Raw genomic sequence first — 17,135 nt, 5'->3', positions numbered from 1 at the left:
CAACCCACTGTCCTCAAAGTGTCCCCCATACTGAGAACCCCAGAGCCTCCTGTGCAGCTCGTTGCTTTGGGATGAAGAGCTCAGGTGTCAGGTGACACGCTCAGTATTGGGCCTCTGCTGCCAGAGATGAGACCAAAGCCAGAGGCAGAGGAGGATGAGCTGTGTGTCCTTTGTCTTCAAGTCAGATTTTTTTTTTAAGCCATGATACAGAATTTCTTTCTGTTCCTTCTTTGATTTATCCTTGTCAGTGAGCTCATAGGAACAGAAGCATGAATTGTCTAAACTGACACTTTAAACTCTCAAACCTCCACAATTCTGATACACCTGCTGAATACAGTCTACCAACTTTGACCACTTAGTCATTTATTATACCTTCCAAGTCTCCTCTTTTCCAGGCCATTTGCCTCAGAAGATGTAACAAATGTTATTTTCATGTATAAAGCATTTTGCATTTAATAAAAACAATTAGCATATATTATCTCACTTGATTCTCATGACAGTTTTAGTAGTCAAGCAATATAATAGTTTCCTATGAAGTATTCACAGTATACTCTGCTCTGGTTGTACCAATAAATACATATGTGACATTGAGCAAGTCAATTTATCTACTGAACTTCTTTCCACATTTAGAAACAGAGGTAATAACATCAGTGCTGTACACTCTTCAAGGTTATTCTGAAAATTAAGTGAGATAATGGATTATAAAATTACAGTGTAAAGTGCAAAGGGGAAGGCAAATGTAAGTGAATGTTATTATTTTGGGGCTGTAACTATAGGCAAGAGGAAAAAAAGGGAGACTTTCAAACAGTGAATAAAGAATGGGCAATGAGGTGAAATTCTCATTTCTCAATTTTTCAATGACTGATTTAGAATACAGTCAATTCCAGATACAAAGCACAGACAGGATATGGCGATTTTAGGACTGCATAAGTACTGTAAGAATTACCCCCTTCCCTTAGCTATGTATTCCATCCCCATAGTGAGTGGAATGTGTGGCATAAGGATCATGAGTTTGGGGGTATCACAGCACACCTGGTCTCCAAGATCCAATTAAGGAAGGCACTGGCATTCTGTTCAAATTCCTGGCACATCTCAAAGTTCTTGATCTGTCTTGCCTCTTCCTTTTCCAACTCCTGCTCTCTTTCCTAAAACCCCAAATCACAGATAGTAGTGTGCACATTGAAGACTTTTTCTTGCAATAAAATAACTGGTTCCTAGGCTCATCTGCACATCTCCCCTCTTCCCAATTTCACCTGCCTTCCAATGGCATTGCCTGTGTGCTCAAATTTCTTCCAGTCCACCTCTTCTCATCTCAGAAATATGAAAGAAGCTTATCCAACTTTTCATAAGTACTTGCAGGTGTTACCAAGCCCAGTAAAAAGCAAGCTAGTAATAAAGGAAGTCTTTCCTCATCTCAGTATTTTTTCCAGTTGAGATTTCATTTAAATGAAAAGATAATAAGAGTTTCCATCTAAAATTGGTGAGATTATAGTGAACGTTTTCTTTGCAAACTTGTATTTTCCATGGCTTCAGTAATGAGCATTACTATAGACAGACAAAAATTACACACAAGCACATTAAAAAGACACTTCTGGAAGTCTGTATAAAATAGAAAATGCTTTTGAGCATATAGACTGCAAAGATACATACATGCCTCATGAACTTTTCATAACACGTTTTTAGAGCCATCTTCTGGAGCTTATGTTTGCTTCTCTGAATCACCGATCATCACTCAAACACTTGAGACTGTCTAAACTATAGGGCATAGGGCTCTGCCTATCATGAACGTATTTCCATTTTTTTCTTAGATTGACTCAGTTCATGACTGCTGTCCCAATATAATTATTAAGTGTTCCTTTCTCTCTCAAAGTCCCCGAATCCAGAAATTAAATCAAATGATCATGTTCACTATAACTAAAGGAAGTATCTTCTCTGCCCCAAACTACCTTGATGATATCAGATAGGTGTTTCCAGACTCTCTCTAGCACCTCCACTGTCAACCAGGTATAGGGGCTGGAGGGCACATTTAAGGCCTTAATCTGCTGGTCTAGCTCTTGCAAATCATTGAAGTCTCTTTGGGCCTTTGTCACGGAGGCCAAGAAGGCCTCGTGGTCCTTCTGCAGCTGCCGGATTGCATCCAGGGAGACACAGCGCACAGGCTCTGACAGGTCCTCCTCGGCCTTCTCACACCAGTTGTTGAAAGCTGAGGCCTTGTGTGCGAATTCCATGAATAGAACCTCAGCCTATAAAGAAAAAAGACAGTTCCATCTTTTCCAATAAAGTTCAACAGCAGAAAATAAAACAGGATAAAAAATGACTGTCTTCAAATATTTGCAGGACCAACACTCTAAGAGAGCAGAACTAAAACCAATGGAGACCATGCAATCAGATGGGTGGACATGTGAGTTCAAGGTACAAGCCCTGATCCAAGCATTTTCTCTTTTCTTCCAACACTTAAAAATGAAGTTGGATAACTTCTAGGATTATTTTAGCCATAAGATTCCCAGTGACAAGGGTAGTTTTCAATGATAAGATTTCATGATTTCTTGTTCTGATGTCTGTGTTCCATGACTAATTGGCACATAGTATAACATGCATGAATTAAGTTTAAGTGAATGAATGAACTGCAAGTAAAAAAAAAAATCGTTTGTGGGATAGACATTTCTTCTTTCTCTTCTGTGATCTGCAGCCCTCACTGCTTTGATGTTTATTTGTATATACTGAGTTGTCTTCCTACCTTCCTCTAAACCTTGTTCAGAGCTAATCTCATGCCTAAATTCCCTGCTTAAATCCATTTCTTACCCTCTAACCTACATCTTTAGCCATGCAATACTCTGGAGTATTCTGAATGTGAATTTTCAATAAGAGAAATAGTATGGATTTTTTCAACCAGAAGGTAATAAAAAGTTTTAGATTTAAAACACATCATATATTTTGTGTCAGCCGATTGTACTTTCAAAAAGATTTTGTTATACAGATATGAGAATCATTTTTCATCTCAAAATGGGTTAAGAGGAAAAAAACTGATACAAATGGAATAGAGATTGCAAAGGTATTGTATACCATTACGTTGTCGCTATATTCATTTCAGCAATCTATACACCAAAATAGACCAACACAGAAAATCTATTACTGCCCCTACTTTGGAAGGACATGGAAACCTATAAATAATATCATATATTTTCATAATATGATGTATCAACTGAATATTTTACAGAGATTTTATAATCATAAAATAAGATATGTGGTTATCCATTAATTGCTTTAATTTTGCACTTAAGATTAGTTTCTGTAGGTTCTATGTCCCTCAGTACAGTTAAAATCAAGAGTCTGACTTTTATTTGTGTGTTTCCTGATTCGTCTAATTCTCTACTTTAACTTGTTGTCAGGTACAATATCTTATGGTCTAGAAGTACTCAGTATTTTCACTGAACATCTTGACTTCCTTTTACTGTTAATAATTTTATCATCAGCATCCAATATCTTAGCAGTCACCAAAAGAAAGAACATTTTAATAGCTATGTCCATATAGAACATAGTGGTTTATATTGCGTTTTCAAGTCCATTATCTCTTTTGATAGTAATAGCATAGAACAAGATATGATGGTGATATTACCCTATTTTCTAAATAGAGAAATCAAGTTTCAGAGATGTTAAGCAACATATAGAAGGTGCCCCAGCTAGGAAAGATGATAACACAAATTTTACTTGTCTAATATTCCTTTTATTTGAGTTAGAAAAAACACAAGAGCAATCTTGACTCCTACATGCCAGTATTAGTTCTGCCATAAATTAAGATCTTCTAGTCCTCGTCGAAAAACACAAGAGCAATCTTGACTCCTACATGCCAGTATTAGTTCTGCCATAAATTAAGATCTTCTAGTCCTCGTCGTGAGTCACCTACTTGTTTCCAATATATGTGTGTGACTTCCATCATAAGTCAGCTGAATAGCTGGTCAATCAGTCAAAACAAAAAAAAAGTATCAATCTAAAAATGAATTACCTCATGTTTATAAGAATGTCTTCCTGATTCTTTGCAATATACTCACTCAATTGTCTATAGTATTCAAACATGGTTTTCAGTATCTGTTTCTGGATATAGATAGTCAAGGTCAGATGATGGCTCATCATTTTTTTTTTTTTTTTTTTTTTACCTCCAGAAGGGGCCGTTGTTTCTCTAGCAATTCCTGTCTGTGGACTTCGGAGGCTTCCAGCAACTGTTCCCAGCGCCTCAGCAGGGCAGCATGGCGCTCCTCGATGGCTTTGGTCTGGCTGTGCCCAGCAGCCACAAGTTGATCCTTCAGGTCAGTTATCTCAGACAGTCTCTCTTGCTGGAAGCTCTGCAGACTGGCATGCAGTGTGTCCTGAGAAAGACCCATAGAGAAGGTGTGAACAGAAAAATAATACAGATTCCAAGGGTCACTCATACCTGGGTTCCACCAGATTGAACCTATGCAAGAGTGTAGAGTAGTGGACAAATTTTCCAAAAAGGAAATTTTACTTAGAGACGTTCATAAGCACTTGGAGTTGGAATTATGGTTAAATTCCAATGTTTTAAAACCGGATTTTTAGATTAGGCGCAAAATTAATATTAAGGGAGATTTGGAGCATGATGTGATATTTCAAATCTTCCAAATCAAAATTAAATCCTTCTTAAGGCTCACTTTCTAAGACTCTTTTACATCACTTATTAGATTTTGCATTCTAATTAGTATTAGTAGAAGTGCACTACTAGAAATTGTGAAAATATGCAAACTAACAAAAAACCTTTTACAGGTGACAGTGTATGTGTGTATGTGTAAATGATATCAAAATCACAAATTTCAGGATGCTCCACTTCTAGTTTTAACAGGGTGGTGTGTATTTGACCAATCCTCTCTTTGAAAACAATTTTAACCACTGGATAAAAGCACAAAAAATCAGCTGTTTGAAAGGGATCAGGATGCAACTCAAATAGCTATAACTTGAGGGATCAAAATTACAGGGAGAAGGGAATAGTAGCAAAATAAGAGTTGTACTCTCTGCCACTTTTTCCTTTGAAGTATAAACTGTACAGGCTGAAGTTGCAGAGAAAGCAGCTGCTCAGAGCTTTTGATCATCACATTAGAACTGAAAGGACAGAAACCAGAATTCTAGGAAACTGAAGCATCCACTGTTTGAGGAAACCATGAAAAGGGAGCTGCAGAAAAGGAGGCTCAATAATCCCCTTGTATGACCCCGTTAGGGCATTTACAGATTTCCTGAATACAAGTTGTAGAAGTCAAGCAGAAAACAGTAGCTTAGAATCTACAGTCTAAACAATCTAAAGAATCTAAAATCTAAAAATTTTCTGCAGTCACACAGTGTAGAGATCAGGACACATCAAGTAGGAGCAAACTTAGTGAAAGAGGTTTAGTTGAAGTCTCTAAAGGTTCTATGTTTAAGAACAAACTGAAAATGGCTAGTCTTCAGGAAAATTGAAATCATGTCTTGAGTCATTACCAAGAAAAGTTGGGGTTGGATAGGGCATGAGATGGGAGAGAGGTACTAAATTATAGCTTTAAATAAAAACTCATGAATCAATTACTTTAAATGTAAATGGATTCACTACTCCATGAAAATCATCAAAGTAGATAATAAGTCAACACTCAACTATATGATATTTATAAAAGACACATCTAAGACATATTGACACTCTGCACTTCTATGTTCATTGCAGCATTGTTTACAGTAGTCAAGATATAGAAACAAACTGCCTGTCAAAAGAACAATGGATAAAGAAGATAGGTGATATACACATAGAATACTATTCAGTCACGAGTAAGAAGGAAACCCTGCTATTTGCAACAACTTGGATGAAACCTGAGACTATTCTGCTAAGTGAAATGTCAGACATAGAAAGACAAATACTGTATAATGTTATTTATATGTTGAATCTAAAAAAGCCAAATAGAATATATTGGAGGTGAGAGAAATGGGGAGAAATTGGTGAAAGGGCAAAAACTTCTATTTATAAGATTAACAAGTTCTGGAGATTTAATGTACAGCATGGTAATTATAGTTAATATTCCTATACTATGTACTTTAAAGTACATAAGTCTTACAAGTCTTACCTGTTCTCACCTTTAAAAAAATGATAGTTATATCACAAAATGAAAGTCATAGTTAATGCTATAGTGACAACCATGTTGCAATTTATGAATGTACAAAATAAACAACAAAAACTATAAAGACATAGAAATGTTTTTAAAAGAAATGGAAATAGATGTACATTGCAAACAGTAAATAAAAGAAAGTTGGTGTAGTACACTAATATGTGAAAAATCCTTTAAATTAAGAAGTGTTTAAAAAGATGTGTTATTAGAGAGAAACTTTTCATAATTAAAAGAATTTATTCATCAAAATGATTTCATAATTCTAAATGTCAACATAACTTTTAACCTAGCTTTAAAATATATAAAACTAAAATATAAAAAAAAAAAAACATGAGTAACAGACTCTGATAGGTAATACAAATCATTGCAAAATCACATTCTTTTCAATTGGACAAAGGCTATTCACCAAAACAGGTCATTTGTTGGATATAAAGCAACCTCCTAAAATAACATAGAGTGTGTTTTTAAAATAAAGTTGAATAACTATATATAAATGTCAAAAAAAGATAATTAGAAAATTCACAAGTATTTAGAAATTGAACAATGCACTACAGAATAAATAGTGAGTCAATTAAGAAATTATGCAAGAAATAACAGAATATTTTTAATTAGATGATAACAAAAATAACATGAAATCTGTGAGATGCAGTTAAGGATTTACTTAGAGGAAAAGGTGTATTCTCAAATCAATATACTAGAAAAGAAGAATGGCTAAGTATTTAACAACATCAATATCTATCTTAATTTTTTTTAAATCAAGTAATCTCAAAGAAAGTTAAAAAATTATAAAGATAATGGAATAATTATATAGATATTAATGGAATACAGTAAAAAGATAAAACAGAGAAAAATTAAATGGTCAAAAGTTGGTTCTCTAATAAAAATTAGCACTTACTGGCAATATTGATGAGGGAAAAAGAACTAGCAAATTATCTCTATCACAAAGGGAACAATTTTACAGGTCCTACAGATAATAAAACCACAACATTTGGGAATGAAATAACCCTGTGTGTGAAGCTTCTGTGTGATGTAGGTCTTGGACTTCATGGGCATTTATGAACAAGGCAAACCTGCTCTCACCTGTTTTGCCAGGAGAGTGGAGAGGGCAGCAAGGTCTGCATCATTGCTGTTGGTCTTCAAGCTTGTTTCTTTCTCAGCTGAAGAACAAAGGTAATTCATAAGAAGAGAAAGAGAGTTGGTTTTATATCTGGCTTGGCAAAGAGAAAGGCATATCTACTATTGGCCACAAGAGAGCCTCTTGACTCTCCAAGTAGATGATTCATTAGAATATGGGTGTGGGAGCCAGTAAACTATTTTTTTAGATGTATACAGGATAAACCGACTGAAACAGAGCTAGAACCAAGAGAACTTCTGGATGTTTCATTGAACAAAGGAAATCTTCAGCTTAGACATAAATTATAAGTAAATCAAACACAGAATTTATTTGCTAGAATGTTTGCCATGACTCTATCTTTCTGAATATCACATGGACATCACCAATTTCCAAAAAAAGATGTTCTCTGGGAATATAGTACTTAGTTATTCTCTCAGTATACGTCTCTATAAGTTTGTGTGTGTGTATGTCTGGGTATTTTTGCACACATGTGACTTTAATTGTAATTGTGTTCAGACAGGATAGGAGTGGGTGATGAAGGGGGCATCTTTCTTCCCATGGTGAGCAACAGAGCCCTGGGATCCATTCAATAAATTGAATTATCAGCGTATCCTCAAACCCAGAGGCCATCGTCCTCAAATGAGTGCATGCTAAGTCATTTCAGTTGTATCTGACTCTTTGTGACCCTATGGAATGTAGACTGCCAGGCTCCTCTGTCCATGGGACCCTTCAGGCAAGAACACTGAAGTGGGTAGCCATGCTCTCCTCCAGGGGATCTTCCTGACCCAGTGATCAAACTCACATCTCTTATGTCTCCTACATTGGCAGGTATGCTCTTTACCACTAGCACCACCTGGGAAGCCTCTGGTCCTCACATATCATACCTATCCAGGCCTCAACCACATCAGCCTTCCAGTTGAACTGCTGAAAGTCATGATCATCTTCCAGTTGTGACTTCCAAACAGCCAATGACTCGGCCAGACAAGGAATCTTTTCATTTAGAGCCTGTATCTTGTTAGAAATCTTCTCTTTATGTTGACTATCCCGCTGTGTCACCGTGGTTGAAAGGAGAGATAGATATATTGATGAATGTTCAGAGCCAGAAAAGTAAAATCCTTTGCACTATTAAAAACCTTTCATCTCTCTCCTTCCAAATATATAGCTACTCTCTTCTAGGTCCAGTGAAATTATTCTATTATTCATCTATAATAGAATATCTATTATCCAGATGATATTGTCCAGCATTTGGACAGTCTCCTGTTTGTCCATGTAAGTGTGATCTTCTCAGTTGGCATAAGCATCTCAAAGGTACAGAATCATCTGTTTAGGATTCTTTGTACAGCCTTTAGATTATTGAGGTTCTGTTGAAACTAGCATTTAAACAAAAGAATGGTTCTCAAATTACAAAGAGATTTCAGTGGGGTCCTCATCTCTAGAGGTCAAAGAGATTTCTTCACATTCTTACAGTTCTCTATGACCAAAGCAAGTCATGTGTAAAATATTTTTAAATGTCATATTCTGCATAGAGTATGAGTCAATGAATGATTTTTAAATATCTAAAAAGTATACCTATAAGAAGACTTTGAAAAAAAGCTTCCAGAAAATAGCAATAATTAAATTGGTATTTGTTTGCTGAAACAATAACAAAAAGGCAGCTGAGAAGAGATTACCAAGGTTGTGCATGATTTTAACAATGTTCATGATTCTATATTTGGGCCAATTCCTTTTTCAAATCCTTATTTTGACCTGGAATCCCTGGAGTATATCTTACCTTACTCAGGATATCTTCTCCTTGAGCACACACATTTTGCACTCGAATCTCATGGACAGCAAAGTCATTCTCCAAAGTTTCGAGCTTCTTTTGTAAGCTCTGTGTGAATGAGTTGGTGAGAATCAGAACTTCCAAAATTAACAATATATCCCACTCACATTCTGATTCCTTTTGATGCCATTCACCAGCAATGATTCAACTAAGTTGATAGACTACATGAGTGTTCACTTATTCCTGCATAGCTCCAGTAAATTTCTCTTCCCAAATTCCTCACTTCCCAGAAAGGCAGTCTTACCAAAGAGCCAAAGGAATACATGTGACATTGTTTATAACTAACCATGCGACTTGAGACTTCTGGATTTGGGGGTGATTATTGATCAAGCTAGTACAGAAGGATTTCTCCATGTTGAAATGTATGTATAATAATTCTTAAAAACATTCCATCTAGCAGAAAAATATCTAGTATCAAGAACATCATGCTAAGAACTAACCTGAAAGTTTCTTCTTCCACCAGAAGAAAGATTCTAATTTTACAGGCAAAAATGTTGACTACTTAAGAAAAGATTCAAATTAAACAGAAGAAAATTGATCCATTCTTCCAGTTCCTCACCTGAGTAGCGGCCAAAGTGTCTCCAGAATCCCCTTGGGCAACCATAGCTTCCTTTTCACTGATCCAAGCTTCCTCCTCCTCAGCATTCTCCATGAATTCCAAGTATTCTAGGGATTCTCCCAACTGAATCCCTCTGTAACAGGAAAGTAACCCCCACCCCAAATTAAAAAAAAACAAAAAACACAAAAACTAATGAGCAGTGGAAGTGTAGCAAAGTGGCACAATCTTATAAGATTTTAAGATTTTGGCTTTATGGGTGTAAGGGGGAAAAATACTCCATACTTTTATTACTAAGCACTGCACATAATGTTAAAACTGGGGAGATGCAGAAAATAAAACAGACGTGTGGGAGATAATGTGGTATAAAGGATAACATATGTAAGGCAACGATGATAAAAGACAGCTGCAAGTAATTGTAAGCACACCTCTAGAGAGACAGTGTCATAGAGACATAGAAACAGTGTCATTTCTTCCTGGGGTACATAGAGGAAGCTTCATGGAAGACTTGGCACTTGAGCAGGGACTTAGAAGCTAGAAGAGATTGGTAGCTAGGGAGAGATGCTGAGCAGGCGCTTAAGTATCTTCTCAATACCTACCCAATACCTGTAATCCAACGAGAGAATTTGGCCTCCTATCCCCAACTCACCGAGCCTTGGTCAACTCTTTGAGCTGGTCCCAGTGTTGAACAAACTGATCAAGCCTGTTCTGGATCTCCTCTCGCCCCACGGCCGCCTTGTCTCCCAGCTTTTTTGCCATATCCAGCACATTCTGAACAACACACATCCTCCATGTCATATTTCTCCACAGCATTTCCCCATTTATCCAATTTTCTAGCAAAGTATCTAGCCCTTCCTACCCTCTGGCTCATTTATAAACTGGATGTACTCAAGGCAGTCCTGACAATCCTGGGAGAATGAAGAAAGCTGCAGTAAGATCTAACATGCTAAACTTCATCAAGAATTCAGACAAATACCTTGGCATTTCCACTAGACTACTTTCCAGGATCTGACTGACGGTCACAGGGTGACCCTGCTGCCAAGCCAACACTCAGGGTTGCCATCTTTCCACATGGCTCATCTCGGGTACAGCTTTTCCAGATATCCCAATCTGCATCCTAATTGTCAGCAACTGTGCCCTGGACTGTCAAAGATGCTCCTTCCAGGGAAGACATGGGTTTCTACACAGATTCTTCTATTCATAGAAGGCACAGTATGGAGGGGAATGCTTGTGAACTCTACAGCCAACTGTCTATGTGACCTTGGCACTCTACCTTCACATTTTGTAGCCTCAACCTATTAGGTTGGTGTGAAAGTAATTTCTGTTTTGCATTGTTGAACCTTGCCATTTGATATTGTAATACATTCTTAAATAAATGTAGTTAAGTTATGCATCATTTTAATGCAAAATTTTTGCTTTATGTTTTTTGCTAATAAATTATTACTTGCTATTTATTTTACATGGATTTTAGACTATGGAAATTAAGTTAGACAAAAAGCAAATTTGAGCAATTTTCTTATTCGAGTTCGAAATGGGTAAAAAATCAGCAGACAGCTTGCAACATGAACAACACATTTGGCCCAGGAACTGCTAATGAGCATACAGTGCAATGGCAGTTAAAGTAGTTTTACAAAGGAGACTAGAGCCTTGAAGATGAGGAGCACAGTGGCTGGCCATCAGAAGCTGACAATGACCAACTGAGAAGATCATGGAAGTTGATCCTCTTACTACACAAGAAGTTGCCCAAGAATTCAAATTCAACCATTCTATGGTCATTTGGCATTTGAAGTAAATTGGAAAAGTGAAAAAGCTCGGTAAGCAAGTGCCTCATGAGCTGACTGCAAATCAAAAAAAAAAAAAAAAATCATCATTTTGAAGTGTCATCTTCTCTTATTCTATGCAGCAACAATGAACCATTTCTCAAATGGATTGTGATGTGTGATGAAAAGTGGATTTTATATGACAACCAACAATGACCAGCTGGTTGAACTGAGAAGAAGCTCCAAAGCACTTCCCAGAGCCATATTTGTACCGAAAAAAGAGTCATGGTCATTGTTTGGTAGTCTGCTACTGCTCTGATCCACTACAGTTTTCTGAATCTCAGTGAAACCATTACATCTGAGAAGTATGCTCAACAAATCAATGAGACGCAATGAAAACAGCAATACCTGCAGTTTGCACTGGTCAACAGAGTGGGCCCAATTCTTCTCCTCAACAATGCCCAACCACATGTCACAAAACCAACACTTCAGAAGTTGGATGAAATGGGCTACAAAGTTTTGCCTTTGTAGCCCAATTATATGTGCTATATCTACCTGACCTCTTACCAACTGACTACCTACCACTCCTTCAAGCACCTTAACAACTTTTTGCAGGGAAAATGCTTCACAACCAGCAGGAGGCAGAAAATGCTTTCCAGGAGTTCACTGAATTCTGAAGCATGGATTTTTATGCAACAGGAATATACAAACTTATTTCTCATTGGCAAAAATGTGTTGATTGCAATGTTTCCTATTTTGATTAATAAAGATGTGTTTAAGGCTAGTCATAATGATTTAAAATTCAGGGTCCGAAACCATAAATCTTTTGCACCAACCTAATATTTATCCATAACATGAAGTGCTACTATTACATTATCTCTGTCTTTTCAGGTTTCATATTCCTACCTGGACGGCAGGTTCGTGCGCCACCAGCTCTCCTTCTAGGCGTCTGTGCTTCTTCAGCAAATTCTGAACCCCCTGCAGATCCCTCCCATAGTCCTGGGATCTCACTCGTACCAACTTCTCCCTGAGATCAAGGAAGAAAACTTTTAGACTTTAGACATCCTAAAACTTTAGACTGAGGACATCCTAAAAGGATGGTTTTCTAAGCATATGTGTTTGGCTGGGAGTATGGTGGGGGTAAATTCTGGAACACTCTGGTGTCGGTAATCACAAAGTTAATAAGTGGCAGAGCCTTTCAGCAAAATATTGGACTTAGACCAACACAAATTAAAATAACATACTGGAACAGCCTTCTCATCCATTTCTTTGCCTGTCCACATGTGTATCTTCTCTTTTCTCAAGAACTCACTGTTGTTTCTCTTTCAGAAAATGTGAAAATTACACACACACACATACTCACTACATATATACAAACATATCTGCTTATATGACCTTCTATTAATGTCAATAATTATGTACATGGTATGCATGCCCGCTCAGTCACATCCAACTCTTTGCGACCCTATGGACTGTAGCCTGCTAGGCTCCTCTGTGCATGGGATTCTCCAGGCAACAATACTAGAGTGGGTTGCCGTTTCCTTCTCTAGGGGATGTTCCTGACCCAGGAATTGAACAGGGGTCTCCTGCAACTCCTTGCACTGGCAGCTGGATTCTCCTATCACTGAGCCTCAGGGGAAGCCCGTATCAATAGCTAATTCAGGTAAAACAGACATAAAAGCTGACATCACAGGAGTCGTGGCAGTTGGATTGGTTCTGAGTATAACATGTTTGAACATCACCTTGAAGTGTGGTGAAAGACTAGGTAGAAAATATCCCACTATTTCCTTTACTGGGATATAGTTGTTTTACAATATCTTACTATTTCCAAAAAGGTTCAAAAATTTCCTGCTTGGTGCCCTATGCACATTCCTTTCCTCTGATTCACTGATAATGAACAAGAATCAACAGTTTTATAGAAAAGAAACATGATGAGGCAGGGTAGAAATAAGACAAATCATTTGATTTGGTAAGATTTTTCCACCTCTATTTTTACAAAAAGTAGAATCAGCGAGATCAGTGCAAAGAAATAGAGGGAAAAAATAGAATGGGAAAGACCAGAGATCTGGTCTTCAAGAAAATTAGAGATACCAAGGGAGCATTTCATGCAAAGATGGGCCCAATAAAGGACACAAATGGTATGGACCTAACAGAAGCAGAAGAGATTAAGAAGAGGTGGCAAGAATACACGGAAAAACTGTACAAAAATGATCTTCACAACCCAGATAATCATGATGGTGTGATCACTCACCTAGAGCCAAACATTCTAGAATGTGAAGTCAAGTGGGCCTTACAAAGCACCACTATGAACAAAGCTAGTGGAGGTGATGGAATTCCAGCTGAGCTATTTCAAATCCTGAAAGATGATGCTGTGAAAGTGCTGCACTCAATGTGCCAGCAAATTTGGAAAACTCAGCAGTGGCCACAGGACTGGAAAAGGTCAGTTTTCATTCCAATCCCAAAGAAGGCAATGCCAAAGAATGCTCAAACTAGCCCACAATTGCACTCATCTCACACACTAGTAACGTAATGCTCAAAATTCTCCAAGCCAGGCTTCAGCAATACATGAACCGAGAACTTCCAGATATTCAAGCTGGTTTTAGAAAAGACAGAGGAACCAGAGATCAAATGGCCACCATCTGTTGGATCATCAAAAAAGCAAGAGAGTTCCAGAAAAACATCTATTTCTGCTTTATTGACTATGTCAAAGCCTTTGAATATGTGGATCACAATGAACTGTGGAAAAATTTGAAAGAGATGGGAATACCAGACCACCTGACCTGCCTCTTGAGAAATCTGTATGCAGTCAGGAAGCGACAGTTAGAACTGGACATGGAACAACAGAATGGTTCCAGATAAGAAAAGGAGTACGTCAAGGCTGTATATTGTCACCCTGCTTATTTAACTTCTATGCAGAGTACATCATGAGAAACACTGGGCTAGAAGAAACACAAGCTGGAGTCAAGATTGCCAGGAGGAGTATCAATAACCTCAGATATGCATATGCCACCACCCTTATGGCAGAAAGTGAAGAAGAACTACAGAGCCTCTTGACGAAAGTGAAAGAGGAGAGTGAAAAAGTTGGCTTAAAGCTCAACATTCAGAAAACTAAGATCATGGCATCTGGTTCCATCACTTCATGGCAATTAGATGGGGAATCAGTGGCAGACTTTATTTTTTTGGGCTCCAAAATCACTGGAGATGGTGATTGTGGCCATTAAATTAAAAGATGCTCACTTCTTGAAAGAAAAGTTATGACCAACCTAGACAGCATATTAAAAAGCAGAGACATTACTTTGCCAACAAAGGTCCATCTTGTCAAGGCTATGGTTTTTCCAGTAGTTATGTATGGATGTGAGAGTTGGACTATAAAGAAAGCTGAGTGTCAAAGAACTGATGCTTTTGAACTGTGGTGTTGGAGAAGACTCTTGAGAGTCCCTTGGACTGCAAAATGCTGCAACCAGTCCATCCTAAAGGAAATCAGTCCTGAACACTCATTGGGAGGACTGATGTTGAAGCTGAAACTCCAATAGTTTGGCCACCTGATACGAAGAGCTGACTCATTTGGGAAAAGACCCTGATGCTGGGAAAGATTGAAGACAGGAGGAGAAGGGGACAACAGAGGATGAGATGGTTGGATGGCATCACCAACTCAGTGAACATGAGTTTGAATAAATTCTGGGAGTTGGTGATGGATAGGGAGGCCTTTCTTGTTGTGGTCCATGGGGTTGCAAAGAGTCAGACACAACTGAGTGACTGAACTGAACTGAACTGAACTGAAAAATCAGCGATAATACCATAGCAAGTGCTATGTAGGCTTCTCTGGTGGCTCAGCCAGTGAAAAATCTGCCTTCAATGCTAAGACCTCAGTTCAATCCCTAGGTTGGGAAGTTCCCCTGGAGAAGGGATAGGCTATCCACTCCAGTATTCTTGGGTTTCCCTGGTGTCTCAGATGGTAAAGAATCCACCTGCAATGTGGGAGACCTGGATTCGATCCCTGGGTTGGAAAGATCCCCTGGAGGAGGACATAGCAACCCGGTCCAGTATTCATGCCTGGAGACTCCCCCAGGGCAGAGGAGCCCGGCGGGCTGCAGTCCACGGGGCCGTAAAGCATGTGTCACGACTGAGCACAAAGCGCAGGTACTGTAAATTCTCTGCCAGTGTCAAGTTCAGTCACGTATTAGATACACAAGACACAGAAAGAATGACGATAGTGGCCAGTCCCGTAAGCTGTCAGCGCTCAGCTATCTAATTCAGAGTGGGCATGACACATTCCACGAACTATGTGGTTTCCCAGGGGGCCATAGTGGTAAAGAACCCACCTGCCCGTGCAGGAGACATAAGAGACATGGTTCAATCCCTAGGTCAGGAAGATCCCCTGCAAAAGGAAATAGCAAACTCCAGCATTCTTATCTGGAGAATCTCATGGACAGAGGACTTAACACATATGAACTATCTGAAAACAAACATATGCGTGTTAGTCACTCAGTCGTGTCCTACTCTTTGCAGTCCCATTGGACTGTAGCCCGCCAGCCTCCTCTGTCCATGGAATTCTCCAGGCAAGAATACTGGAGTGGGTTGACATTTCCTTCTCCAGAAGATCTTCCCAACGCAGGGATCAAACCCTGGTTTCCTGCATTGCAGGCAGATTCTTTACCGTTTGAGCTATGGGAAGTCCAAAAAATACACATATACAGCTTCTTAATTTTCTTCCCAGAATGTGTGTGAACTTCTCCTCACTCCCTCCGTGCCTGTCTCCTGTGTACACACAGTGAAAAAAATTGATAAAAATAAAACCAATGTTCATTTTACTTATTTCATTTCAGCATCAAATAAGAACATGTTTGGTGGATTATCTATTTTCTTGGACTATCCACGCATTGTGAGCTGTCAGTACATACTCTATCCAGAACTCTTCATCATCTAGGTCCTGGAAGAACTGGAATAAGGCATACGCCTCTTTCAGATTCTCATGGTGCTCAGCCGCCAAATCCTTGACATTCAGGAAGCGCTCATTGACTTTATCCCTTTTCTCCATGATCTGGTCAGTATTGAAAGTCCCACTGGCGATCAGCTCTGCAGCCAATGTGTTCAGGTCCTGGAGTGCATCCTAGAAAGCCCAAGTGTCCTCAATGATTAGTGTAGTATAGGTATTAAGTAGACCTTTAAACACTGCTAGTTCAAGTTCAAAGACTGGGGAAAATAGATTCATCTTTGCAGATAGTGAATTTGACCTTATGTTGTTTTAACTCAGTTTGGATAAGGGCAAGAATACAGACATTATACATAGTATGGCTGCTTTGTTGGAACTATGTATTTGGCCTTCTGATGTTTTCCCTTGGGTTTTCTTCTTCTCCCCATATGGAAAATAAGACCTTGGTGAACAAGTACTGTGTCTCCAAACGGGCTATCTTTTTATAGTGCTGAATATGACACAGACTGAGTGACTGAAATATTCAAGATTCTCTTTTGGCAACATTCTCAGGCTAGTCACATTCAGAACCCAGCCAGCCTCATCTATGTCTATTTGCATTCCAAGTCTGCCCCCTAGTGATGTCCAAGAGAATATCATCAAGTCCTGAAATTAAGAAAACTTTGACATCATGTTCTTTGCGTGTCTGTGTTACCAAATAAAACTGATAATATAAAATCCATCAATGTGAAACTAACACCTCTCTGAATGTTTATCATAGCTCACAGGACACATCTCTGTTTGACATTAGGATACAGCTGAAATGCTCCATAGAAC

General features: G+C 38.4%; 1 protein-coding gene across 1 annotated transcript in view; it reads right to left on the bottom strand.

Moving 5' to 3' along the window:
- Nucleotides 1–17,135, bottom strand: part of SPTA1 (spectrin alpha, erythrocytic 1) — a 68,426-nt gene that overhangs the window by 5,126 nt on the left and 46,165 nt on the right. The window contains exons 36-45 of the mRNA XM_043446260.1: nt 16,288–16,496; nt 12,293–12,413; nt 10,276–10,397; nt 9,630–9,762; nt 9,015–9,118; nt 8,133–8,299; nt 7,215–7,291; nt 4,155–4,364; nt 1,947–2,243; nt 1,033–1,145 (exon numbers count right to left, since the gene is read on the bottom strand). Of these exons, the coding sequence (XP_043302195.1) occupies nt 1,033–1,145; nt 1,947–2,243; nt 4,155–4,364; nt 7,215–7,291; nt 8,133–8,299; nt 9,015–9,118; nt 9,630–9,762; nt 10,276–10,397; nt 12,293–12,413; nt 16,288–16,496 (1,553 nt within the window). The remainder of the gene's footprint in view (nt 1–1,032; nt 1,146–1,946; nt 2,244–4,154; nt 4,365–7,214; nt 7,292–8,132; nt 8,300–9,014; nt 9,119–9,629; nt 9,763–10,275; nt 10,398–12,292; nt 12,414–16,287; nt 16,497–17,135) is intronic.

Source organism: Cervus canadensis, chromosome 2 (assembly GCF_019320065.1).
Source record: "Cervus canadensis isolate Bull #8, Minnesota chromosome 2, ASM1932006v1, whole genome shotgun sequence".
NCBI classification, from domain to species: domain Eukaryota; kingdom Metazoa; phylum Chordata; class Mammalia; order Artiodactyla; family Cervidae; genus Cervus; species Cervus canadensis.
This window is presented reverse-complemented; position numbering and strand designations above follow the sequence as displayed.